General features: G+C 48.9%; 11 protein-coding genes across 11 annotated transcripts; 7 read left to right on the top strand and 4 right to left on the bottom strand.

Annotated features, from left to right (window-relative positions):
* Window positions 1–841: 841 nt before the first annotated feature.
* Window positions 842–2,005, top strand: PGRI_028990 (uncharacterized protein; the record flags this gene model as incomplete). Its single annotated transcript, XM_040790612.1, has 1 exon — window positions 842–2,005. The coding sequence occupies one exon, from the start codon at window positions 842–844 to the stop codon at window positions 2,003–2,005; it is 1,164 nt and encodes a 387-aa protein (XP_040647565.1).
* Window positions 2,006–2,601: 596 nt separating this feature from the next.
* Window positions 2,602–3,843, top strand: PGRI_028980 (protein ERV29; the record flags this gene model as incomplete). Its single annotated transcript, XM_040790611.1, has 5 exons — window positions 2,602–2,768; window positions 2,892–3,004; window positions 3,105–3,598; window positions 3,652–3,716; window positions 3,771–3,843. The coding sequence occupies 5 exons, from the start codon at window positions 2,602–2,604 to the stop codon at window positions 3,841–3,843; spliced, it is 912 nt and encodes a 303-aa protein (XP_040647564.1).
* A 672-nt stretch (window positions 3,844–4,515) lies between these two features.
* On the top strand, window positions 4,516–5,391 carry PGRI_028970 (uncharacterized protein; the record flags this gene model as incomplete). The annotated part of the gene is made up of 1 exon (XM_040790610.1): window positions 4,516–5,391. The coding sequence occupies one exon, from the start codon at window positions 4,516–4,518 to the stop codon at window positions 5,389–5,391; it is 876 nt and encodes a 291-aa protein (XP_040647563.1).
* A 702-nt stretch (window positions 5,392–6,093) lies between these two features.
* On the bottom strand, window positions 6,094–7,185 carry PGRI_028960 (uncharacterized protein; the record flags this gene model as incomplete). Its single annotated transcript, XM_040790609.1, has 1 exon — window positions 6,094–7,185. The coding sequence occupies one exon, from the start codon at window positions 7,183–7,185 to the stop codon at window positions 6,094–6,096; it is 1,092 nt and encodes a 363-aa protein (XP_040647562.1).
* A 1,306-nt stretch (window positions 7,186–8,491) lies between these two features.
* Window positions 8,492–8,869, bottom strand: PGRI_028950 (U6 snRNA-associated Sm-like protein LSm8; the record flags this gene model as incomplete). The annotated part of the gene is made up of 2 exons (XM_040790608.1): window positions 8,492–8,763; window positions 8,845–8,869. 2 exons carry the CDS (start codon window positions 8,867–8,869, stop codon window positions 8,492–8,494), a joined length of 297 nt encoding a protein of 98 aa, XP_040647561.1.
* A 784-nt stretch (window positions 8,870–9,653) lies between these two features.
* On the bottom strand, window positions 9,654–11,015 carry PGRI_028940 (putative proline-rich, actin-associated protein Vrp1; the record flags this gene model as incomplete). Its single annotated transcript, XM_040790607.1, has 2 exons — window positions 9,654–10,823; window positions 10,899–11,015. 2 exons carry the CDS (start codon window positions 11,013–11,015, stop codon window positions 9,654–9,656), a joined length of 1,287 nt encoding a protein of 428 aa, XP_040647560.1.
* A 236-nt stretch (window positions 11,016–11,251) lies between these two features.
* On the top strand, window positions 11,252–12,523 carry PGRI_028930 (uncharacterized protein; the record flags this gene model as incomplete). Its single annotated transcript, XM_040790606.1, has 1 exon — window positions 11,252–12,523. The coding sequence occupies one exon, from the start codon at window positions 11,252–11,254 to the stop codon at window positions 12,521–12,523; it is 1,272 nt and encodes a 423-aa protein (XP_040647559.1).
* A 227-nt stretch (window positions 12,524–12,750) lies between these two features.
* On the bottom strand, window positions 12,751–13,586 carry PGRI_028920 (60S ribosomal protein uL1; the record flags this gene model as incomplete). Its single annotated transcript, XM_040790605.1, has 3 exons — window positions 12,751–13,207; window positions 13,326–13,503; window positions 13,568–13,586. The coding sequence occupies 3 exons, from the start codon at window positions 13,584–13,586 to the stop codon at window positions 12,751–12,753; spliced, it is 654 nt and encodes a 217-aa protein (XP_040647558.1).
* Window positions 13,587–15,109: 1,523 nt separating this feature from the next.
* PGRI_028910 (uncharacterized protein) lies at window positions 15,110–18,652 on the top strand (the record flags this gene model as incomplete). Its single annotated transcript, XM_040790604.1, has 12 exons — window positions 15,110–15,352; window positions 15,428–15,456; window positions 15,518–15,557; window positions 15,615–15,900; window positions 15,954–16,067; window positions 16,121–16,446; window positions 16,496–16,891; window positions 16,942–17,188; window positions 17,787–18,047; window positions 18,140–18,384; window positions 18,444–18,509; window positions 18,560–18,652. 12 exons carry the CDS (start codon window positions 15,110–15,112, stop codon window positions 18,650–18,652), a joined length of 2,346 nt encoding a protein of 781 aa, XP_040647557.1.
* Window positions 18,653–21,728: 3,076 nt separating this feature from the next.
* PGRI_028900 (Fic family protein) lies at window positions 21,729–22,736 on the top strand (the record flags this gene model as incomplete). Its single annotated transcript, XM_040790603.1, has 1 exon — window positions 21,729–22,736. One exon carries the CDS (start codon window positions 21,729–21,731, stop codon window positions 22,734–22,736), a length of 1,008 nt encoding a protein of 335 aa, XP_040647556.1.
* A 571-nt stretch (window positions 22,737–23,307) lies between these two features.
* Window positions 23,308–25,743, top strand: PGRI_028890 (DUF3405 domain-containing protein; the record flags this gene model as incomplete). Its single annotated transcript, XM_040790602.1, has 1 exon — window positions 23,308–25,743. One exon carries the CDS (start codon window positions 23,308–23,310, stop codon window positions 25,741–25,743), a length of 2,436 nt encoding a protein of 811 aa, XP_040647555.1.
* Between the last annotated feature and the right edge of the window lie 135 nt (window positions 25,744–25,878).

The raw sequence follows: 25,878 nt of genomic DNA, 5'->3' as shown, positions 1-25,878 counted from the left end.
ATCTTCAAGCGTCCCGATCCGAGAAATCGGATTAATCCAACAAAATTAATGCTCAGGAGGTCCTTTGATTTAGAATGCGCTAGTAAGATATAAATCGGTTGACACAGAAGGCGGAGAGACAGGCGGAGACGTGGCCTGTTCACTGTGAAAGTTATTGAGACTATTGAGATAAGTCGCACTGTTCCCCAGGTACGGGGTATATCGAATACATATATGACAGCTGTACGGATCTCCCATACCGTATGAACACCACATTCTTTATTCTTCCGTGCTGTATAGGTATATAATAAAAACATAAAGTAAAATATATAGAAATTTCAATAAAGATGCCAAGTTGTCAAGGTACAGAAATTATGTGCAATTCAAGTTGCATTTTGTACTCCAAAGCCAAGGGCTTGGTAAGTTACCATTACGGTCACAGTACCAAGTGGATCTGCCACGGTTGCCCTTTCCTCTCTACTCCCATCTTCCTCCTTTCTCATCTTCAACTCTTTTACTTCTTCTTTTATCCCATTTTGCGCCATTGCGCTATTCATATTAATCCATATTCGCGGAATCACCACCCCGCGCACTCTGGTCAATTGACCGCCTTGGAATCTCGACTTTCTGGAGAAAGTTTCCTGGAGCTTCTGTAGCTGAGCGCAATTGTCCCGGCTTTCAGTGCGCGTGTCAATTTCAACGTGCGCGTGCGCAATTGTCCTACCTTGTCTTTCGGCAACTTTGATCCCACATCCCCTCTCATCCCAATAACTCCGCCTTTCAAACCGACAGTAAGTTCTAGGCTTGCAACCGCCCTGACCACGTTGATGGTACTGACTGATGAGTGCACAGCTCCATGACCATGAACCCCTATATTAGCTGGGCAATTTTGCTCGTCGTGGCAGGTGGCCTCGGCTGGTATTACACCAATGGCACAACCCCCAAGGCCAACGTGATTCGAACTGCCGTGGAGAAAACCGAGACTGTAGCCCCCAAGAAATCAAAGCGCAAGTCTAAGCCTGCTCCCGAGCCGGTTGCCAAGAAGTCCGAGGTTAAGACTGTCGTGTCGCCCCCCACCACCGAGGACGAGAAGCCGGACGAGGAAATCGACCGCAAGGAGATGGCCCGCCGCATGGCCGGCCTCAAGACCAACGCTCCTGCTCAGCCCGCTCCCGCCAAGCCCGCTCCCACCAAGAGCCAGAAGAAGAACAAGAAGAAGGCTACCCAGCTCCAGACCAGCGACACCCGTGCCTCCTCGACTACTGGCGCTGAGGCCGATGATGATTTGTCTCCCGCCGCGTCTCCCCCGGTGAACGCCACTGTCCCCTCCGCCGGATATGTTTCCGACATGCTGGAGGCCCCCGCCCCCGGTGCATCTGTGCTCCGTGTTACTGGCAACGTTGAGAACCAGCCCAAGAAGCAGAAGGTTCAAACTTTCAAGGAGGTAGAAACCAAGAAGCAGCGCCAGCAGCGTCTCAAGAACGAGGCCCGCAAGCAGCAAGTCCAGGAGGCTGAGGCTGAACGCAAGAAGCTCCTTGAGAAGCAGTTGCACACCGCTCGCGAGGCTGAGCGCCGCGAGGCTGCCCGATCAACTGCTCCCGCTGCCAACGCTTGGCAGAACAAGGAGACTGCTCCAGTGAAGGCCAATGTGGTCAATGGCGGATCCGGTCACGCTCCCGCCGTCCCTGCCGCTTCCTCTCAGACCCTCCTTGACACCTTCGAGTCCCCTGCTGCCTCTGCTCCTACTAAGTGGGCCCAGAACCTCCCCTCTGAGGAGGAGCAGATGCGTCTCTTGGGAGCTGCCAAGGGCGATGATGAATGGACCACCGTCTCCAAGAAGCAGATCAAGAAGAAGGGTGGCAAGACTGACGAGAGTGTCAGCGAGACCAGTGCCTCGGAGAACCAGTCCACCCCTGTCGCTCCTGCCCCTATTGAGCCCCGTGTGACTGTGACCCCAACCTACCTCCCCGACATCTTGCGCTCTCGTGAGAAGGGTCACCCTCTGGACTCTGACTGGGCTGCATGAACAATTTTCTCCAAGTCTTTCTGTCTCTAGTTCTCTCTGATTCTCTCCAATGTCTTCATCTTGAACTGTATTTATTACCCTTTTTTGTTTGTGTTTTGTTGTTATTTGGCGTTCTGGGGGTGTCACATCATTCGAGCACTCTCCCTCCCCTCAACTACAATGGGGGTGCCTGGGAGATTGCCACAACGCATTAGGAGCGGAATTGGTAGATTCCCCTTGCAAGCTGTGCAAGGAGGAAGAACTGCATTGCGGAAACAAAAGCAGAATTGCGGGAATGGATCTGACGATGTGTTTGTGCAAGTTCTTTTTTTTTCTTTGTTACTCTAACACAATCTGTATTGCAATGAAATCATAACCAATCTAAGAACAAAATAAACAAGAATGTAGAGGTCTTAGTATGAAGACTACAATTGTTGTATATAGATATGAGGAGTGTGTCGTCACAATTCCAAAAGGGGTTTAGCGGCCAGTTCCGGTTATCGTGGCCTGAAGTTGCTTTGTATACAACTCCTTGGTATTTACTCCTGTTCTTCTTCCCCAACTAACTCAACTACAAATTTCTTCTTCTCCACCTCTTTTTGTTTTATTCTTCCGCCATGGCCCAAATTCGTGGCACAGCGGGCTACAACCTCGGTCACCAGAACCCGTTCGGCGGGCCAGGTAGCGCAGATGCCACCAGCGACCCTAGTCCGCTAGATGCAATCCGCGAGCAGACAAGCAAGATTGAGGACTGGTTGGACACCTTGGCCGATCCAGTGAAGCCGTACGTTTTGAGTTCCACGCTTTTGTTTTGATCTTCTTCTTCCGTGTTGTGGTCCGCGTCGCGAGAGAGCTCCAAACAAGGGATTCGAAGCATGCACTAACACCCTGTTCTTTTGCTCTCTAGCTACCTTCCAGCTATCGGCCGATTCCTGATCGTAGTGACCTTCATCGAAGACTCGCTGCGCATCCTCACACAATGGAGCGATCAGCTCCTTTACCTCCGTGATTTCCGGAAGAGTAAGATCATATCCATGCTCCTGGACCCTGATCTGCGCGACCTAGGGTCCAGGGTCCCACAGCTCTATAACGTTGTCTAACGCGCTTTTCTTGACTTTAGTTCCTTGGGGAATTACACACATGTTCCTTATCGTTAATGTCATCGCTATGGCCGTTTGTTCGACCCTGGTCATCGCCCGCAAACGCACCGAGTTCGCCGTCGCTGGATTGCTTGGCGTCGTCATTACACAAGGTCTTGGATACGGTCTCATTTTTGACTTGAACTTCTTCCTTCGCAATCTGAGTGTTGTGGGTGGTCTGCTTATGGTTCTGTCTGATTCGTGGGTGCGCAAGAAGTTCGTTCCCGCCGGTCTACCCCAGCTTGATGAGAAGGACCGCAAGATGTACGTCCAGTTCGCTGGTCGTGTGTTGCTGATCTTCCTTTTCATCGGGTTTGTGTTCTCCGGCGAGTGGAGCTTATGGCGCATTCTGGTCAGCTTGTTCGGTCTTATCGCTTGCGTCATGGTCGTTGTTGGCTTCAAGGCCAAGTGGAGTGCCATCATTCTTGTGGTTCTGCTGAGCTTGTTCAATGTGTTTGTGAACAACTTCTGGACGGTATGTTTACTGGGCAATTGGTTTTATCTTCAGTTACTGACAGCTCTGTCTAGCTGCATGCCCACCACCCGCAAAAGGACTTTGCCAAGTACGACTTCTTCCAGATCTTGTCGATTGTGTATGTTTCCTCTGCCCAGTAGTATGGCATGTTCAACGCTAATAATTCCTACAGTGGTGGATTGGTCCTACTAGTCAACATGGGCCCTGGCCAGTTGAGCATGGACGAGAAGAAGAAGGTCTACTAGAGCAGAAGGGGCTCGAAACGCGATCCTCTTTCTCTCTATATATCTCCCGGCGCCTGTATCCGTCTAGCAAACACAACGAAGAGGGACAAAAACTAACAAAGGGTGGCTTGGCTGGTGCTCCGCGGGCTCCGAGCATTTGAATACGGGCCCCTTTGGACCTTTAGCTGGTTTACAGAGGCTATGCGTGACCGGGTTAGGCGTTGTTTTTGCATTTGGGATAATTTTGAAACGCCGAGGAGATCCAGCGATCTACTCTCTTGCGTCTTTCTTTTTGAGCTAAACTTTTGCGCCCTGGTCTCTTGTTTCATCGAGATCAAAAAGACATGTCCTTTGCATACGATGTTTTTGATATGCATTCGAAGTGCATTGCATTTATCACGAAGACGAGTTGATTCGAAAATCTAACGCTAAATGCGTCGCATCTATATTCTCCTTTGCCTCTAGCTTAACAGTAACCTACAAGCTTATTTATGCCCTACTTGTAGGTATAGGTAGGAATTTGTTGGCCTGAATTCGTTACCATTAACCCATATTCTTCGTTCATATATATATTAACCATACTGTGTGCGTTACCTGGTTATCACATCACCATAAAGCAATCCCACTCCCCAATTCAAACTAAATAATACATCAACTTGTTTAACTTGTTCAATCAGCTCCCACCAAATCAAAATGCCCTCGACAAATTCAACTACAAACAACCATGGCACAGGTTTCCTGGGCAATCTTGAACCCTCAATCAAAAGATTCCCATACCAAGGAAAACGCCATTTCAACAAGATAATGAACCAAGAATTCAAAAGACGATTAGAATCAACCGACCGAATCGAAAAATGGAGCGAATGGGTTCTATTCACCGATATAGATGAAAATACCTTCACCCACAACTTCCCAGAAGACAGCGAGCACAAAATCAACGATTGGACCACATCCCCCGCTTCATACGACAGCTCACTCTGTCTACTCTTAGCCAGGATAGCTCTTCTCCCACACGAAGTCGCCTCCGGGAGGTTCAGATGGTTGCTAATCAGTGCTCTCATGCCAATGGGGCTAGGCCGTTGTATAAGACATTTTGGAAGCGCCGCGGTCTATGGCACAGGAGGTGTGAAGCAGCCCGATAGCTCGTGGGCACCACGTCGAACTGGTGGTAACTTGAGCAAAATACCCACTGTCGTTCTTGAGGTGGCGCTTTCTGAGACGGAGTCGAAATTGAGCTCTGATGTGAGGTTCTGGTTGAATCAGGTACACGGGGATGTTAAGGTTGTGCTTACGCTTGATATTGATCGTGAAGGGCCGGGGATTGTACTTGAGAAATGGGAGCTACGGGATGGTTATCCAATTCGGACTGCACGAGTTGGTATATCTATGGATGCTGATAAACGTGTTAGAGTTGATGGCCCGTTGGTTATTGAGTTTGAGAAGTTGTTCTTTCGGCCGGTGGGGGATGCTAGGGAGGGTGATATCGTGACTGATACGGATATGCTTGAAGAGCTTGTCACTGAGATCTGGGAGATTCAGGAGTTTGTGGAGGTACCAGAGGGATGTTAAAAGGGAGGGGTGTTTACCATATTCGGGCAAATCGGGTTACAGAATATTGCCATTTTCCGGTTTATGTATCCTGCAAGAATAGTCGCATAAGCGTTGTGACGTCTTTTCCAAACCAGGCCGCTGGGCCAGAAACCATTGCCCATCTAGACTGATCGATGTATAAAAGGAGGCAAAACATTCATTGTTGGTCGAACGCTATGTACTGGTAACCCAAGCAGAGAGAGGGAGTGATTATGGTACAAGGAAGAGATAATATCTAGGGATTGAAGGAAAGATAAAAGATAAGTCTGGAGGGCCACAAAAATACTGCAGAAAACAAAGAGATAAGGAAAGGGAATGTAAAATGATAGGAAGGAGTGCTGTCATGGTGAACTCGCCAGTTCTCATACGGTTGGGTTGAAGCAACGGAGGAACTATAGGCGATATAAGGCATTTCGCTTTTATATACTGGGCCAGCCAGGTACATGCCTATATGGGATCTGAGGTCCCGACGAGAGGGTGTTTGCGTCGAGACATCAGTATCACTCGGCAAACGCGGAAATAGGGTCTCAGAGAACCGAGGAGAAATAAAGAGAGAAAAAAAAGCAAATGCTGGCTGGTCTTGATGCTTCAAACGCCGTATAGCTGGAAACCTAGGGAAGTCGAATGGAAGGAAAATAGGAGGTTTTCGAGGATGAGGGTTGTAGGGTGTTCAAAAAGCTTTTAGATGTCCATGCTCCAACGCCATGGGCGGAGAGGCTGGAATTGACCCAGGGCAATATCATCGCGGTGGTCATCGTTGATCTCTAGATGTAGCATGTGGATCTTCTTATCATCCCGGTGCACTGTGGAGAGAGTCTTCGATATATTTGGGCGATAGAACTTGTCACTGTCATCTGTGGCTTTCGATTGAGGGCGTGATGCTGGAGTTTCGGGGTATTTCCATGAAAGAGTCTGGGAGAGATCCGAGTTGGTGGTGCCGGTGGAGAACATAGAGTCAGTTCGAGAGTGTAATTCTGGGATTGGGCCATCAGATTCGATACGAAGTCGAGTTAGCGATGGCCGACGAGGCCGACGGTTCTGAGCGGTATCATCGGTAGCGCCGTCACCAGTCTCATTACTGATTGGTCCAGTCTCTTTTTCCTTGGTCACGGTCTTGGGAGCCCAAGATATGCTGTTAAGTCCAGGGGGGGTAGCACGAGTCGGCGATGTGACACCTGCTTTACCGGCCATCACTCGGGCACTTGGTGGTGGCTGGAGCATCCATCTGGTATCGGCACGGCTACACGGTCCACTAACAATGGGTGGGTGGAGATCGTTCACAGGCGGGACGCGGGGAATGTAATACTTGGAGGTTTCATTCGGGTCTGCACGACCACGTCCAGAGAATCCAATGGACGATCCGCGGACTTCTTGTTGTCCCCAAAGAGGTTCGTCTTCCCGTTGGTACCGCATCTCTTTCCACTTCTCGCCGAGCGGATGCATCAGGCCACCACTCTTGTCTTTCTTCTGCGAGCTCTGGTCGGTATTCCAGCTGTCGGTTCGTTGATGACTGCGGTGTCCACCCCGACGGGCTGGGGGACCAGGGCCTAGGGATATTTCTTCCTTCCACCCTACATTGGTGCTGAAAGGGGTTGGTTGTGCGAATGGACGGGGTTGGTCGGTGACGACTTCGTTGTTGCGTCGCTCCTTCTCCTTCTCCCGCTGGACCCGGGCAGCATCTTTTCTACGTTTCCGACGATCGACATTTTCGGCGCAGGGGGTGCAACTGGCATAGTAGAAGACTGCGGACTGAGCGCCCCGATAGAGCCACATGGCTGACGCGGGGGAGACGTGGGGGATATCGGTTGGTTTATTGGGCTGGTCTGCTTAAGGGTAAACCTTTCAAGATGGGCTATCAGCCCGGGAAATCTGTTTGAATTGACCCGGTATTCGCTCTATGTGTTGTAGTGATACTATCGGACACATGAAGGGCTGAGCGGATAAGGGGGGGAAAAACTGCGAAAGGGGGCGGAACAGAGGTAAAACGTAGGAATTGGAGATCGCCCAGCGATCTTTAAACAAAGAGAGGGTAAAAAATAGTTGGGGGGAAAGAGAAAGAGTAAGAAAGGGGAGGTGACAAGTTGAGATGGCAATTAGGGGAGGTCTGAGGGGGCGGTAATTTCTGCCTGGATGTTTCGCCTTAAGTTTTCAATTTTTTTTTTTCTGCTTGCGGCCTAACTGGATAAATATGAAATATAATCTAAATTGTCTTCTTTTTAAATCTTTCTTACTTACATGTTCAGTACTGAGTACGGAGTACACCTCATGCCATGTAGCCTCCTAACTTACTGCGCCAAGACCCGACAGGGGCCTAAGAGGCCGAGTACTACACATCTGACTCGTGGACATCTGATTTAAAAGATGTAGTAGACTATACATATCTTTGTAACATGACTGCCTAGTTATCTATATATGGCACTCTTTTGTCTTTAGATCTTTTCTTTCTACGTCGTATGTTGTACTCCGTACGGAGTACTCTGTACTTGATATATTAGCCTTGGCATTTTCCCGCGTGGAGTCGAGAAGGAATGTGGCTGCAAACGGTAACTCCTTTTTCGAAACGGAATGTATAGAAAATGATAATTCACGTCCCTATTAATTGAATCATATTGCCGATGTAAAATCACATTCCTTTTGGATCAAATAACGTAGGGGTTCCCCGGACATCTCAGACTTGGCAACTTGATAGAATCCAACCCCTGTCGTATATCCATGGGCCCCCCCCCCCCCCCCCCCCCCGCAAAGTCATTCGAGGGGCAAGAATGCCGAGTTGATGGCAAATCCCATGTGCCCCATTCTTTATGTAACCTGTGGCCATTGCATCATATCAAGGTTGCACATCAAAGATGCAAATCCTTGTGATATATATCAGTATAGGTTCGCAACGGAAAATCAAAACATGACGGACATTCAACACCCAGCGTATCTTTGCATCGTTGTAGGGCCAAGCCCGCAACGGCGGATTCAATAGTAAAAGTTCCAGGATTCATCGGCTTGCTGAATCGCTGTATTGCATGCAAATGGGTTCCCCAAAACGCCCTAAAAACGACAATGGAAAATAGGACTGTGCAAACCCCGCTCATGCATTCTTTGTGTCTCGGATTACCTCGCCCTTCACCTTGGACCAGTCAATGTCTCCGTCCATCTGTTCGTCTATTTCACCGCACACCACAACGTTGTCACCGCGGATTAGATACAGCCCATGCTCAATTTCAGCAGAGGGCTCGTCATCCTCTGGGGTGCGGATGATGCGTTCAACGGTATTAGCGAGGACAAGATTCGTCGTTTGGTCAGTTGACAGAAGATCGCCGATCAGTGTGCGGCCGTCAACAGTGAGAATGAGGACTTTTTCTGTTTGGTCAAAGCTAGTTAGTACTTGGTCTATGTAGATATGGTATGTATATAATCATTTTAGCTAACGGCAAAACTCACTATTGACGTAAAAGTGGAGAGACATTTTGGGTAGGAGAACGGCGGTTTGACAGAGTGCAAGGATATCTCAATTTTGCGGTTGATCGGGTACAAGCAGATGCACCGCTCAGTTGAGATGATCGAGCTGGGTCGCGAGCTCGGTGATGGTCCTGTCACTAAGCTCGGAGTTGCTCTCTTGCTATGCGTGAGCAGGAGAGGGTTCGTGGATCTTCGTTCACTTCGAAGTCCGTCACTTCGCGCAAAAAGTGTTTGTAAAGAGCCGGAGTGGTTGTGGTGGGTCGTAGCGTGGCAATGATAATTTGCTGAGAATCCTCAAGCTCGTCGAGAAAAATTAAAGCTGTAGGAGCTCTGTTCAAAGTCCGAGGCCAATTCAATGAGAGGTGATGGGAATAGCACGGAGCGGGTCTGCGCCGTTTATTGAATCTCAAGTGAAGATTGCGAGAACCCTCCTGAGTGATAACAATAAAATTGTGGAAATACACGCGTCGGCGAGCTCGAATAATAGCAAAGAGATTGGTGGCAGCGCGTGACTTGGTACTCCATGGTCTTTCCACGACGGACGATTGACATCCCCGATTCGATCACGTGCAGGAAGCTCATGGTAAGGATACCACATCATTTTATACTGTTTAAGCAAAGGCGATGAACAGGTTTTATGATTTGTTTTTTTTAAAAAAAAGAAAGGTTTTGTTGTACAAACTTCACTACAGTGCCAATGATCTACATAGATGACTCTAGTATAAAAGGATTTATGTATAGCAATTCACTATGTGTGCACGATATCGCCCGCAATTTCCCATGCACTCCAATCAGCCTCGCAAAGCACTCAGATCCAAAGGAACACTACTGCCCCTTCCAGCGCGGTATCGGCGCTCCCCACCAATAAATTGGCGTGGTTTGGGAAACAGTCCCTCGCTTTGGAATTTAAAACGCACATCTTCTATTCGGACTGGGCCATGTCCATGCGTTGAAGGGCTTCGTGAACTTGGTGCAGGCGATCCACCATTAAGTGTGTAAGCGCTAGGGTCCAGCGCTGAAAATGGTTCGTGGGAGACAGGGCGAGAAGAAACAGGGGATGGCCGGGATGGCGGCTCGCTTGGTGGAGCTACAGGAAGTGAGGTTGGGGGCGGCGGTGGTGGAGCACCGGGAGCAGCTGATGGGGGTGGTGGGGGAGGTGCCGAAGGCGAAGAATGTCCTAGGGCAGAACGGGCAGCTTGTGCAGCAATTGATGGTGGAGCTGCTGATGGGGGAGGGGGTGGTGTCGATCTAGAAGCAGCCGGCGGGGGAGGAGGTGCCCGAGTCGCGGGGGCTGATGGGGGAGGTGGAGGGGGTCCGGACGGTTTTCTCGATGTAGGCGGTGGTGGAAGCTTGCCCGGTGCTGGAGGTGGAGGAGGCGCGCGTGGAGGCGGCGCTTCAGGGGCCTTTGTAGCTGGCGCTGGAACTGTAGGACGTGAAGCAGGTCTTGGGGGAGGCTTCTTCAAGCCGGCAACCAAAGGATTGACCGGTGGTGCAGGCGGCGCATCGGTCGATGAGGGACGGGGAGGCGGCCTGGCCCCAGGAGGCCTGGGGGCTGTTGGGGGCTTGGGAGCTGGCGCAGCAGGTGGTCGACGTGCACCTTCGGAATCAGAAATATATGGCGAGTCTCGACTGGCACCTGTATCGACACCTCCACGACTACGTAACTTGGGAATCCCACCAGCAAATATACCCCCTAGTTGAGGTGGCATTGCACTGGCTGCACCATCTGTCCCAGAAACTCCCTCGCTGTTGCTTCGTAATCGATTCGCGGCTGGACCGGATGGTACAGGTGGTGCAAGCCCGCTTTTTGGAGGCGGCCTCGCGCCAGGAACAGGTGGTGCACCCGCAATTGGAGGAGCTGATGAGACACCTCCTGAGCCTCCGACTATAGGTGCTGATCGATCATTGGTAACAGCCTTCTTCAGCTTGGTGCCCTTATGAATATCAGAAAGAAGTGCGCCCTATCTATAGGTTAGCTCCCGAATTCTTTTGGCAACAACATTCTTGCGCCAATGAAATATGAGCACTGTGCTCACCCTGTCTTTAACTTGTGCTTTAGGAGGTCTACTTGGGAGAGCTCCTGGAGGGGGCGGCGGGGGAGGACCGCCCAAACCTCCCGGCGGCGGCGGCGGCGGAGGGGGAGGAGGTGGCATAGCTGGGGATTAGATGATGATATTATCAGGCAGAGGGTTTCATATGATTCAGAAAATAGTCAGGTTGGGAAGATGCGTTCCTTGAATAAAATGAACATGGAGTTGTTAGGCAGAGAAGTAAGAAGACGTCAGGGTGTGAGTACGGGGAAGTGGACAGCGCCGGGGCGAAGTCTCCGCCTGGACTCTCCCATCGAAAAAAATACAGCTGCCTTACAACGTTACTCACCATCAAAGCCATGAAACGAGTTGTTTTAACAGCCAATAAAGGGTCCCTACCACAGGGCCCAATCTGTCAATTATGTCAATTCTCGACTTCAGCGCCCCGTCGTGGTATCCCTATCGCGCGTCTCCCCACCGCTCGCGCAAGTCGACCTGCGGCCTCCAATCTCCGTATACAGCCCTCGAACCGGGCCGATAGATTGGTATTTGGCTCTCCTATGCTTATTCCCCGCCGATATGCTTCCGCTACAGCCACAAAGGTGAGCCCAGAGGCTGCAGTCAAAGAGATTGCGCGGGATGCATCTGCTGTGCATCAATCAAAGGCGGTGGCTTCCAATGAGGTAGTAGTAGAATTGCTACAAAGATGCCAGCGGGTCGCCGAGTCCCTTGTCTTGCGAGAACGGGATCAAAGCGAGGGGTCCTCAAAGGGCGAGAGCAGCGCGATCTCTTCTTTACTAGACCTGGAGGAGAAGCAGACTGCTGCGAAGAACAAAGGCAAATCACAGTCCTCACAACACCCGGACCCACGACTGGCAGATACAGTCTCAGATATTGCCGTTGCACTTGTGAAGGACGAGAAGGTCTTCATTTCGCCTGAAGCTCTGGCCTCCTGCACTGAGACCCTGACTCTGCTGCGACGGGCCGAGCACTTCCCCGAGATCTTCCACCTTTACGCCTACAAGCCTGTCCCAGAGGAAGGCAGCTCTCCAGTGAAGTTATTGAAGGCCAACCCCAAGAGTATCAACAGCGCTGTTCCAGCGGAGTTGGCTAACAAGGCTCTTGGGGTCGCCATTGCAGAGAAAAACCTCTCACTCGTGCTAGCCATCATCGACAACACTTTCTGCGCCCCCGCCTTCCACCGCGCGAAAATCTTCAAGAAAGCCGGCGTCCCTCTAGTCGGTCTCGCAGCTGCCCCGGCTGCTTGCTATGCTCTCGCATCATGGGCTGCCACATTCCAGAATACAATGGATCCGAACGTAGCGACTGGTATTGCATTCGCCGCTACACTGGCTTATGTTGGTGGTACATCCTCCATGGGTATCTTGGCCATTACTACGGCTAACGATCAGATGGAGCGTGTGGTCTGGATTCCTGGCATCCCTCTGCGGCAACGGTGGTTGCGTGAAGAAGAACGCGCTGCCATGGATAGAGTTGCTTGTGCGTGGGGTTTTAAGGATCCTTATATGAGAGGCGAGGAGGTTGGCGAAGAGTGGGCAAGTCTTCGTGAGTTCATTGGCATGCGGGGCATGATTCTGGATAAGACCGAATTGATGGCGGGCATGGAGTAACTTGATTCCCTGGATGTTATCATAAATCATATCTGATTTCACAATGTACAATATAACTCTATAAGAATTATCTACAGATACAATATACGAAAGGTAAAATTACGATATTGAGATAATAAATTGAGACCGATCATGAGCTTCATATTTTTTTTTTAGTCGTGAGACTACATAAACCCAGTTCTCAGGCCCAAACTAGAATACACCGGCGCAGTTAAGCGACAGATAATCTAGTAGACACGGTGGGGAGGAGACATGGAAGCCTTGATGACAAGACTGCCAACGTTCTGCCAGCCCTTCTTGAGGAGGGAGACAAGGTAGTTGATGGCGAGCATGAGGTTGGCAACAAGGGCCTCCTTCTCCATCTCGACGTTACCGATGGCAACACCGAGGCACAGAACCTTCTTGAGCTGGAACTTGATGGTGGACTTGACGTCGTTGACCTTGGCGGCCATGTCCTCAGCGTGGGAAACGGGGGTAGGGAACTTTCCGGCCTTGGAGAGACCGGGACCGAGGAGACGGGGAATCTGCTTGATCAGACCCTCGGAAGCAAGGAAGGCATCGTACTTGCGAGCAAGCTTCTTGATGAGCTTCTTGTTCTTGTTGAGCTTCTTGAGATCGTCAACGGACATGGCATCGATGTTGTGGTGCTTAGCACGGTCAAGATCGTGCTGGTCACCAAGAACACTATAGATTTCCTGTTAGCTTCTGTGTTCACTGGACATGCGCATGTCCTTCGCGACCGAACATCGTGGACTGATGTAAAATTTTGCGCCGCGGGGCGGAATGTCGAGGGGAAACGCACCAGATGGCCATGTTGGGGCGGGGGACGGTGGGCAGCTTGATGGTGCCAGAGAAACGCTTATCACGCTGGGGATCGTAGTTCTTCAGGCCGATCTGAAGCTCAACGGTCTCGTTGAAGTTACGCTTCTTCTCATTGAGAGAGTAGTTGAGAAGGTTCTCGACATTCTGGCGCACTCCGGCTGTAATGAGACAAGAGCAGTTAGTGGTAAGGTCATGTAGGTGAGAGACTGAGGTGAAACGAACCGACTGTGATCTTGGACATGATTGCTACAGTCTTCCAAAAGAAGTTGAAATTCTTATGGTATGGCTCTGCGCTGAATGCTTGAGAAAAGAAAATGTCGAGGGCCGTGAATTTCTCCGCTTGTGGGTGTGGACTAGCGCTAGTCTGGATTAGGATTAGCGGTGCCCTAGATTTTACATGCTGACTAAATTTATGGCCTGAGGCATGATATCAAATTCAATCTCGGAAACAAGTACGCTCTATGACTGAGGATAATGTTCATCGTTCCTATAAGACTATTTTTAGTTCGATAAATCTCACCAAGACTGCAAAAAAGTATCTCATGTTACAATTTTTCACACCATCATCACGTTTACGGATCAATATGTCCACGGATACTTTACATCCCCTCAGTCCCACTCGATCGTACCTAGATAAAACAATACTTGACATATCTCAGTATTATCCGGCCATGTTAACGTTGCTGCTGCTTCAAGGTACTGCCGAGCATAGTCGGCTGCTTATGCGGCCTCATATGGTATTTTTAGTGGTTTTCTCAGATATTTTTTTTAGATGTCATTAGTTTAGCTATCTTATTTCTTTTCTCATTTTTATAGGTAGCCAGAAAAAAAAAAAAAGAAAAAGCCGTAACTATGCAGACGACTTTTATATGTACATATATGTAACCTAGGAGGAGCATCGACCACATCGCCCCGCCACATGGCCGACCCGCTTATATTGTAACGATCAATACTTTACTATGTATCATATTTATCATGCCATTGTTCACAAAAGGAACTCTGTTGTTCCATATTACTATTGTGTGGCGGTAGTGATGAGGACTTCATTGTCATGGTTCTTGAATACATGTACATTGTTTGGCCCCTATCCCCGACGATCTAGATCAGCCACAAGCACGAGTCCGTATTGAATAGGTGCATAGTGGTCTAGCTGCATAAATAATGTCATTTTTTACAAACTGGCGTACATTTTATTGATTATTGAATACATATATACCCACCTAGTAAGATTTTCCAAAACTCCTCGTTGCAAACATCTGACCGCGTAATATATATTGAACACAGCCCGGATGACCGACCAACAAACATTTATGAAGTAAACAGATGTATAACACAGTCCACAAGATGATCACACAGCCTATTTTAAGACATATTTCGACAGGTGAAAACAGGTGAAACAAAACTTGACCTTGTCTGCGGGGGCTGCAGATGATCGCAGCGCTTAAACGTGACCGGCGGCAGTGTCAGCCTCAGATGACTGGTCACCCTTTACCCAGGTTCTACCCAGGTGCCCGGCTGCCTTCTTTTAATGAGGCTGTACCCCAGTGAGATCAGAATATTTAAACTTGGCTTTCTGCTTAATTTCCCGTATACTTCGAGTTTACGTTCCATGATAAGTTTGTTTATATGACTATTCGCTTGACATCCGATACCCCCTCTCGACTTAACAGCTGATCTTTCGATTATTGGCTATTGATTTTGTGGCTTATCTACAAGAATTTCCTCCAAACCCAGTGTCTGCAAACTACTCTGTTTTGCTTCATCATGTCTTATACAACAGATTCACACGAGTCAACTGCGCCTCAGGATTACTACTCGAGTCTGGACGATGAGGGCTCGCTAGCGGAAAAATTCAAGAATATCGACGATAAGACGCAGTTTGAAGCTGCTGTGCTCTGCCTAAAGGATCCTCTGACTCAGAACTTTGTGCTTGATTTCGGGAACGAAGACGCATGGTGTGCATCCAATCTGGGTACTGATGAGCTAAAATTATTGCTGAGCAAGCCGGTAAGTTTTGCTCCCATAACATCCAACTAAGTTGATTGTAGGGTCTTCCAGTATCCAAGATCTGACATGATATAGAGAGACAAGTGTTTCGGCACACGGTGGATGTAAGAATCAAGTTCCCAAATATAGCTGAGTGTATACTAGGTACTGACATCGCGATCATAGTAATATATGGGCACCAGAGGAGCAAAAAGAAAGCATAAGGGTAGGATTTCTAATTTTATTCTCATATGAGCAGTAATGGCTGACCATGGATCCCCAGGCGATTACCAAACACTATGGAGTGTCCGAACGACTCCAGGGGATGATGTGCACAGAGCCAGTGCATCCTAGACCCGAACCTACACCTACACCATTACCAACAAAAAGGTCTTCGCGAGCACCTAGTATTGCGTCGTCGTTCGTACACGAAGTGGATGACCCAGAGAGTGCCCTCAAGAATCTTGAACCAGATAAATCCCACGAGTCGGCGTCATTCGCGAACCTCACCTTTTCACAAGTCACAGATCAGATCTGGCACTTCTCATCTGTAGATCATGGTCCTCGATGTAAGTAAAGTACACCAAATCCAAGTTAGCATAAACATTAAACAATTCACCAGACACATGTATCGGCTATAATACGTTGTTTGTGATTCCCACACTATCACAGATAAATGGTCAAGATCTCCCGGATGGAAAACGGCTTTGGACCTGGCTGATCCAGTGCGATGATGGTATGCACCGCACGCTTCCCGGGGTTCGAGTGCATCCGCTAACTTGTTCGCAGGTACAATAATCTCAATCCAGGAGAACCCGTTCCCAAGACGAAAGGTAGTGCCGAAAGAGGAAGCCCAGCCGGTCCTCGACATCGTGCGCAGGAACATCCGCTTCATTTTCGCTGGCGTTTCAAGACAGCACTTTGCTATGTCCGAGAGCGAGTCGCTGATCACCATCCGGGTGCGACATTTCAGTGACCTCGGACCGGACCAAGCCAATATCAAGCAGGAGGATGGACCGAGTTTGCTCTTCTACTATATCTTCGATGACTGGGTGTCAAGCTATGGACTTATCGCAAAGCGAGAACACAAATATGGTGTTGCTTTGGAGAAATTGGTTAGTATCGCCCCCGTAGCACGTTTTGATGATGGCTAACTCCGAGCAGAGAGGGCAAATGCTCGATCGTCCGATAGTGGATTTGGTGAACGAGTTGCACTGGCTGGGTCGACGACTCGCAGTTCTCAAACGATTGTATCAGAGCTATGAGCTTATTATGCGGCGACTCTTACAACGGCAACGGATGCTCCGCGACGAAGCGCGTTCGGCCCATCCGACCCCAATGACGTATGGAGCCACCTTTGGCGATATGGAATTCACGGACATGCGCCAGTCGAGTGTTATAAGCAATGCCGGTTATCACAACACAACTGAGAAATCGGTCGGGGTGCAGCTGAGCTCAACGGCTGTGGCGCGCTTCGAACGGTTGGCTGATCGTATCAATTTGTACTGTTTGAGCGAGATTGAGAACTGTCTCAATGAGAAAGAGTCTTTGACATTCCTGGTGGGTATTTTCCCGGTCTTTATTCGGGGAAGTTTGCTGACGTGTCCTAGAATTTCAACTTGATTGCCCTCAAGGACTCGCAGGCCGTTGAAAAGCTAACTCGGATCACTATCCTGCTGGCCAAGGCAACCATTTTGTTCTTGCCGGTTAGTTTGATGAGTGCATACTTTTCCACGGAACTCATTGGCGTAAAGAATGGATATACCAAGACGGACTATTGGGTTAGTTTTGCTGTTATCTTTGTTGCATCCATCTTGCTCTTGACCGTTTTCGGTTATGCCAGCGATACGATGGAAGGTAAGACGATTTATCGATCCATGATACGAACGTTCTTTCGAAACTCTCGTGAGAAAATATCACGACGAAGACAATAAGAGATTGGGGTAATGTGGACCAGAGCCAAAGGAATTAAAGGAATTATAGGTGACGAGGGTGTGGGACCTTGGGGAGGGTCTAAGCCTGGACTCTCCCCTTTGGTATTTCATTTACAGGGGCCAACACGGTGTCCTCTTCCACAAACCATTCATAGTACATATGTATACTTTTCCATCCATATAGGCAGAACTATTATAGTCAGACGATATATATCTATATCTGTAGAATCATAAGTTGCCACTTTTTATATTTCTCTCTTCTTTTAAAACGAGTTGCGTGCTCTCTCAAGTTAAACAGGTGACGAAGACTACGCCCACCGCCAACGGTCAGCGTATTTCTGCGTATTCAAAACAAAAACGAAACCAAATTTCCCCTTCTGACTTCTCTCATTCCCCTGAACTTGCATCTCATTACTTCTTAAACCAACTTTATACCTTTTTCTGCCGGTAAGTGCTTGATTCAGTTTTAACTGGCTCGTGCCCAAACTTGGACCCCCCCCCCTGGATCTCTGACCGACAAGTCCACAACACGTTTTCCAACCCCTCCGCTTCTCCCCTTTCACCCACATCCCTCGATATCTCTCTGACCTATCCACGCCTCTTAGGATCCGAGGGTTTTCTCGCTACCGACAATATGGGTATCACTTTTTCACGGCTGTTTGACCGACTATGGGGTCGCAAGGAGATGCGCATTCTGATGGTCGGTCTTGATGCCGCTGGTAAGACTACCATCCTGTACAAGCTGAAGCTCGGTGAAATCGTCACCACCATTCCCACAATTGGTTAGTCCGCCTCCCGATCCATCTACCGATACGATGCGCTCTTCGCAATATCATAAGTATGGAAAATGTTGCCCGGAAACTGACTCCTGCAGGATTCAACGTCGAGACGGTCGAATACAAGAACATTCAGTTCACCGTGTGGGATGTCGGTGGTCAGGATAAGATTCGTCCTTTGTGGCGCCACTACTTCCAGAACACCCAGGGTATCATCTTCGTGGTTGACAGCAACGATCGCGATCGTATTGTTGAGGCCCGTGAGGAGTTGCAGCGCATGTTGAACGAGGACGAACTCCGTGATGCTATGCTCTTGGTGTTCGCCAACAAGCAGGATCTGCCCGTAAGGAATCCTTCGAGAATGTTTTTGGAAATGTCATGCTGACCTCCCCCGCTTTCTAGAACGCCATGAGCCCCGCCGAGATCACGCAGCAGCTTGGTCTTCAGAGCCTTACCCGTCGTGCTTGGGTAAGTGACATCCTTGATGTATGTTTCTACAGGTTCACTAACCGATCTAGTTCATCCAATCTACCTGCGCCACTACCGGTGACGGTCTGTACGAGGGTCTGGAGTGGCTCGCCGATGCGCTCCGGAAAACCAACCGCGATTAAGGTCTATAATGCGAATTCGAATCGGACGTGTAGCTTGAAGGAGAATACCGAAATCTGCAAATGATGGATTGATGATGACGATGGCGGGGAGTTCTTTGGCCACACATGACATTGATCTCTGCAAGGAAAGGGGTTCTGCAACTGGTTCGCTACTTCTTTTGATGTTCTCTCTTCAAACGGCTCTTTTTCCTCTACGCTATGCTATTAGCCTCATTTGTTTTTTCTTCTCGGCATCGCCCAAAATTGCTTCTCTGCCTTGGAACCCCCAGAGATCTGTATAAGTACTAAAATGTAAAATCCCAGAATCTCAGATTGGGCAAGAAAGAGATCAAAGGAACAAATGAGCAGAAATTTCCAACTTTCTATCTGTTTTCCATCTGTTTTCCTATCTCGGCCGTTTTAGGAGACCTGTAAGGCTGAGTCGGGCTAAGTAAATTTCAGTCCGGCCTATTATCACGTGATAGACTATGAATAGCAGTTGGGCAGTCATTCCGAGGTTGTTTGTATTTATTTCTTATGGTTAAAGTACAGTGACGAAGCTTCTATCTTGACAGGGTATCTAGCTAATGAGTTTGAAATGGATGTACAATATATATTGCAGCACGATGATCTACATAATTAGGGCTAACACAGACTCGCATAGAGTGCCCTAGATCTATAGGATGAAACGGATCTAACAACCTTATATAGGGGAGGAGTAGGTAACACTTCTATCCCCAATTTGGCTAATATTGTTGCTGAGCATACGAGAGATGACGAAGGAAGAAGAAATGTATTGTAGAATCCATGAAGGGACATGGTATTTATGCGCTCCCCTGTAAAGCGCAGTAGGGTTGATATCCCAATCATTGTTAATTTGTTCAGAGTTCGTGAGCTTGTACTCTCTGTATTAACTATCTGAACGGACACTAAACATACACAGCCCTGACTGCCAAATGTTGCTGTGCTATCGATTACAAACCCTCGGTGTCAGTGGGTTCCTGGTAGGGCCAGAGTTTCGAGAATAATTCTTTCTCTTCATCATCCTTGCCCAATCCAATGAAGATGTATTTGAATTTCCGGCTATTCTCCTGGGCAGTATCATAGTCTTTGGGGTCAATCATGCCACCCACCGGGAGCACGGCTTCATCTCGGAACAATGTCAGCAACTTCCCGACACCATCTATATTCTCCTCTTCCTTGGAATGAAGCTGGACATCCTCCATGGTAAACTCTATCGGACATGGTACATCTGGGAAAAGTTCTTCCCAATCAGCGAAGAGCGAGATAAGTGATCCACGGAGAAAGAATAGATCGCGGTTTTCTCACACTCCCGTAACGAGCCAAACTGGTTTCCGGATGATAGGGATCCTCTGATTTTCGAGGACAGACCAGTAACGGGGGGATCGTTTATACACCTGCGCTTCATAGTATTTGTGAAGGATTTGACTCTCTAGATCATCGTCAATCTTGCGTTGTTCCTCTGCACTTAGAGTATCGAAGTCTTCTGGTCTTTCGGGCACAGCCCAGCCTTCTTGAAGGGGTCCACGGTGTGCACACATCCTTGGAACATTGGCATGATAGAATAACGGTGCAACTCGTGCCGATTGCCAATCCACGATACGGGTGATTTGAAGGGTGTCAAACAGAGCCAAGACGCACACCGGGTGCTTTTTCTTCAATGATATACTCAGCCCCTACAGGACTACTTGCCGCGTCAAAGGACCATGCTAGGGCTCGAGTAACAGGAATTTTCAACACGTCGGAAAGCTATAGAGTTGAATATAAGTTTGGATGTAGCAAGGGCGAAATTGGAAATCTTACTAACTTGCGTGTGGCGATCTCAGATGCAATTGTATAACGAGCAGGCCCGGCGTTGGGATTTGGGAGTTTTGCGAAAACCTCGCAACCGTTATCCATTGTCAAGATAACTGCCTTGTTATGTAGGCCTTCTGCACATTTTGTGACTCTGGTGCCTGTGAATATTAGCATATTATCTTGTATGCAACTTTCAAGGAGAGCAACATAGATGATTGAGCCCCCTCGCAAACATTGATGGCAACCTGAACTAGTTGTTGTAGGTTAAACTCCCCGTAACGCTTAGCAATTTCTTTTTCTTCGTTGAACCTTGAAATTTGAGTCAGTTAAATCATTGTTCAAACCGAGATAAAATGTGTAGCTTACAGCCATCGGTGCCTGGTGTATCGGTGCAGATCTTTCTCGGAAATCTTCTCGTCTAGATGAGAAATCATCAGTTATTTAATACATTTAAATGGGATTATGGTGTATTTTAAATATGATTACCTTGGCCGTTCTGTGTTTCAGCGTAGAGCTCAGGAGAGCGAGATACGCAGTGTTGTCCTAGACGAGGTGTTGAGATGAAACTAGCATTCCGAAGTTGCGAATAAGGAAAGATGTGTATGTTCTTTCAATTAACCCGCGGAATTCTAGGAATAATTCGCATCATCAACAATAGTTAAGAGATATGGAAGTATGATGGGAGATGGAAGGGGCTAACGTCCCCCAGGGCTAGAGTCCGTGCTGATATCTATACGGCGGCGGACGATCTATGCCATCGTGCCCAGGAATTGATTGTTGGTTATTGCCACGCAGAGCAATAATTCTCGCTATAAGTGTTCCTTGAATATTAGTCTCAACTTTCTCAGTTTCATATTATCGAGATTATTCATCCTAAATGGTAGCCCTGGAGGCTATAGATAAATGGCACAAGCACCTTCAATTTTTATGCTTTCTTGCCATTTCCTGCGTACAAAACCGAGAACGAGAAGAAGATACCAAAAAGTGAATACTTCTAAAAAGACATCATAAGGCATAGGCGGTCAACTATTGAATATCTACAAGGATTACTCTGTACTGAATATGTACATGGACTACTAAAACTGACAAAAGAACCATGGAAGCAAGCCGAGTATTGTTAGGGACCTAGTCCTTTCCTAGTATATATCTTTAAACGGGTAGGTTCCAAGGTTAATATTTTTGACTCACTTTATTCTTGACACATCGCTTCCTGTTCACCATCACTTAGCTTCACTCAATTTATTCGATCCAATCTACATTCCGCCTCGGTCAAGGAACCATGTTTGCTTCTCTACGCGAGGTCGAGTCCCCTTTTACCATTGCCATGGAGGAGGACTCATATGGGTTTCAGATCGGAGGCGAAGATTTCGAGCCCGATAGTGCCTTCCACGAGATTGTCACCCTTGCAAATAAACTATCCGATCTATCGGAAGCTGAACTTACAACTCACCAAGAAGCCGCATTTGAGAACCATGTTCTACACTCCCTCGCATGGATGGTGTACGGCTCCAACAAGATTGAGAAAGCTGGTAGCAGCTCAGAAATTACCCTCAAACTTTGTCTCGTGATTTTCCGTGGTGAAAAGATCCCAGAGGAGATCAAAGAGCAACACCAAGATTACTCATCTCTCAAGGAGTATCTAATTCATCAAAACCTCCCTGCAAACTCCTCGGCTGTCCTCCGTTGTTGGCGAGAGGTTGTGCAACATGCCAAAGCTGCAGCATTTATGATTGACCAGTTGTGCATCCGTGGCCAGGATCTGACTGAGCAAACCCTCCTCGAAGCCCACCGAATCCTAACCTACAAAATCGACGCCGAGACTATGCCCTGGAGGGAGTATAGTGGGGTCTATCGATCACACGAGGTTAGTGCAGGCTTACATGCATTTCCTCATCCATCCCTAGTTCCGTATAAAATGAAGTCGATGTTCCACGAGCTCGGATGCGATCTAAAAGAAGCCACAGCGACTGGGAAAATCGACCCTATCGCCTTAGCTTCGAAGTATGCACATATCTTCGTGAACATCCACCCATTCATTGACGGTAACGGTCGAATGTGCCGTTTGATTCTCAACTCGATGTTAATGAAGTTTGGGACATTCGTTGCTTGCATCGGGGTAGATGAAGCTGATAGGTCAATCTACCTTGAAATCGCCGCCAACGGAAGTGCCTTGGAATATCTGTATGAAGATGCCGAGGAAGAGGAAAAGCCTAAGCTGCACAAAGAATTAGCTAGTTATGTATTGGCTCATGTGGAGAAGAGTATGAGCGGTTTGATCAGTGTGTAATGAAATTCACATATCAAGGAATGGATATTCTCCAGGATCCACAGTCGACATCGCCCAGTATGACAATGTATGGTGTTTTCATATGTTCTGTTTAGCTATGACAGTTTTATAGGTAAAAGAAGGCAAAAAGATCCATTTTATAATATCCCAAATATGTGGTAAATAATATTAAGTCCCAAGCAAAATAAATTAAAAGGCTCGAACCAGTCCATTTGAGGACGGGCAACTGCGTAATCCATTTCTTGGACGGTCTTGGCATTTGACACTTTGGCCTGTCACTTTGGCCTTGTTTATTTTCTTTGTGTTTTTTTGTATTTTTTAACGGTCTTTAGGCTATTTCTTTTTTTAAATTTGGATTGTTTTAGCCCCTGTTAACCTTTGTTAACCTCTCTTTACCTTCTTTTTTCTGTTCAAGTCTAGCCTAAGGCCAAAGTCCCCCATTGCCTGGACGATAGTCGCGTGCTCCTCCCCCCTGATTTGGGCATTTGACTTGCTTCTCATTATACTTTATGAGTGATTGAGTGATTTTGCGATACCCCACTCATTCAATGTTGATATATTGTCTGGCATCATGACCGTCCAGGCCAGGAGGCACTCCGCGGCCTATAAATCCCCATCACCTTATAATTCACGAGATACAGACATCGAAAAACAACCAATTGGCCGTCACAAATACCACCACCACCAAAGCGACGACCATGATTCCGACGATGAGTCGCTGGACGATAATAAAGTCGCGGAGTCCTACCCACCCCCCGTTATAGCTGGCGGCAGTGTTCGCCGCTCGCAAGCTAGCGTTGGCTTTCGCGTACCCCAACGGATCATGCGCTGGCTCTGCTTCGCTCTTTTCGCTACCCTCGTCCTCTTCGTCTTCACCCTCTTCCGCTTTACAATCTCCGGCTCCTCCTCACCAGTCCCTGTCGACCTGCCCAAGGTTGGCGGCACCCCGAAACCCCCACAATGGGAGAGCTTCCCCTTCCTCACTCGCTACCAGGGCGGGATCTCTTCCTTGGTCCCACGCCCTGAAAATATACCCGAGTACCCTGGTGATGGCTCTGAGGACATGGGCATGGTGATGGATACAAGTGAGGAGAAGAAGGAGCAGGAGCAGGACACCAAAAAGGTGACCAAGAGGGATTTGGCCCCGAACATGCTGAGCAATGTGTTCAATCCTTATCCGGACTACCAGTCGCCGGAATATATAGGCAAACACGGTGAGAAGCGCGAGTGCTTCCTCAATGCAGAAAATACGCTACGGGTTCCATCTATCCAAAGCTACCCCGGAGTCCCAAAGGGCTTCCCAGACCCAGCGCTAGGCTCGAATACGATATTGGGTATTCGAGACGACATGTGCTTCGATCGATTTGGCCGATTGGGTCCATACGGTCTGGGATACGGGGTCAAGAAGGGTGGCATTGGTGCCGGCCTGGACGGCCACCGTGAGGGTGCCGACCGTGTGTGGGAGGATATCCCACCAGTGGATTTCCGACAGGTGGATTGGGCTGCTGCGCAACACCGCTGTCACGCAGCCAACCGCCATCGCTTTAATGAGTTGCCGGAGCCACGTCTCAATCGCTTTGTTTCTATGCCAATGGGTGTTCCCAAGGTGAACATTCCCCCGCCTGCGGAAGATAGTCGCCAGGAACCGCCCAAGGTTGGGCCCGAGCGTCTTCCCCGTACTGCGATGGTTATCCGCACATGGCATGACTTCAACTATACACCGGAAGACATTATGTATATGCGCTCTGTCATCTCAGAGCTCTCACTCATGTCCGGTGGTGAGTATACTGTTCACTTCTTGGTTCATGTCAAGGATACCAACCTGCAGATCTGGTCCGATGACGAGACATACCAGCGTGTGCTTGATGATTCGCTGCCGGAGGAGTTCCGCGGCATGGGAACTCTCTGGTCTGAGCCGCAGATGGCTCTGATGTATCCCGGATTGGAGGAGACCTTGACTCGCGGCTTGCCAATCCACGGTGTGTACCGCAGCACGTACATGCCAATGCAGTACTTCGCTTTCCAGCATCCCGAGTACGATTACTTCTGGAACTGGGAGATGGATGCGCGTTACACGGGTCACTGGTACCACCTCTTCGACAAGGTCAGCGAGTGGGCGAAAAAGCAGCCACGAAAGGGCCTTTGGGAACGTAACGCTCGCTTCTATGTTCCATCCGTCCACGGCTCATGGGAAGACTTCCGCCAGATGGTCCGCGTGCAGACTGAGAGCGGTACAAACTCCGCCAACAACATGTGGAGCCCTGTCAAGGAGGGAGGCAGCGTGCGGAGCTCATTGCACCAACAAGGTGACAAGTCCATCTGGGGCCCCGAGCGCCCTGATGAACGGGACATCTTCGAGGTGGAGGGAGAAGGTATCCCACCCACTAGCATGGATAAGGATCAGTACCAATGGGGCGTGGGTGAGGATGCCGACCTAGTCGTTTTCAACCCCCTCTACGACCCCGAGGGCACGACTTGGCTGCTGCGCGATGACGTGACAGGCTATAACAAGGAGAATGGCATGCCGCCTCGTCGCACCGCAATCATCACCGCGTCGCGAATCTCCCGCAAACTGCTCACCACCATGCACCGCGAATGCACTCTCAAGCGTCACAGCATGTTCTCGGAGATGTGGCCCGCAACGACAGCGCTGCACCACGGCTTCAAGGCTGTCTTTGTCCCGCACGCTGTCTACATCGACCGTCGCTGGCCCACCCGTTATCTGGAATCAGTGTTCAATGCCGGTCGCAATGGAGCCTCCGGCGGCGCTCGTACGTCCATCTTCGGCGATCGCGAACACAACTTCCGTGGTACGACCTGGTTCTATTCTGCCGGCTTCTCGCCGAATATCTGGCGCCGCTGGCTTGGCCTCCGCGTCGATAATGATGGCGGTGAGCAGCAGGAGCTGGCTGGCGAGGGCCGCATGTGTCTCCCTCCTATGCTGTTGCATCCTGTCAAGGAAGTCAATATGATCATTGACGAGGGAGAGAAAGCAGAGGACCGCTGAAGGACTTGATTTCTTTCATTGCTACAACCTGCGAGTCATGATTTGGATTAAACCTCCTCTCAGCCATCTCCAGGATTCATGTACGCTTTTGGGGTAGATGCTTATTTGTTATAATTACTGTATAATGCCCCCTTC

The sequence above is a fragment of the Penicillium griseofulvum genome (genome assembly GCF_001561935.1).
Source record: "Penicillium griseofulvum strain PG3 chromosome Unknown contig_80, whole genome shotgun sequence".
Taxonomy (NCBI): Eukaryota; Fungi; Ascomycota; class Eurotiomycetes; order Eurotiales; family Aspergillaceae; genus Penicillium; species Penicillium griseofulvum.
This window is presented reverse-complemented; position numbering and strand designations above follow the sequence as displayed.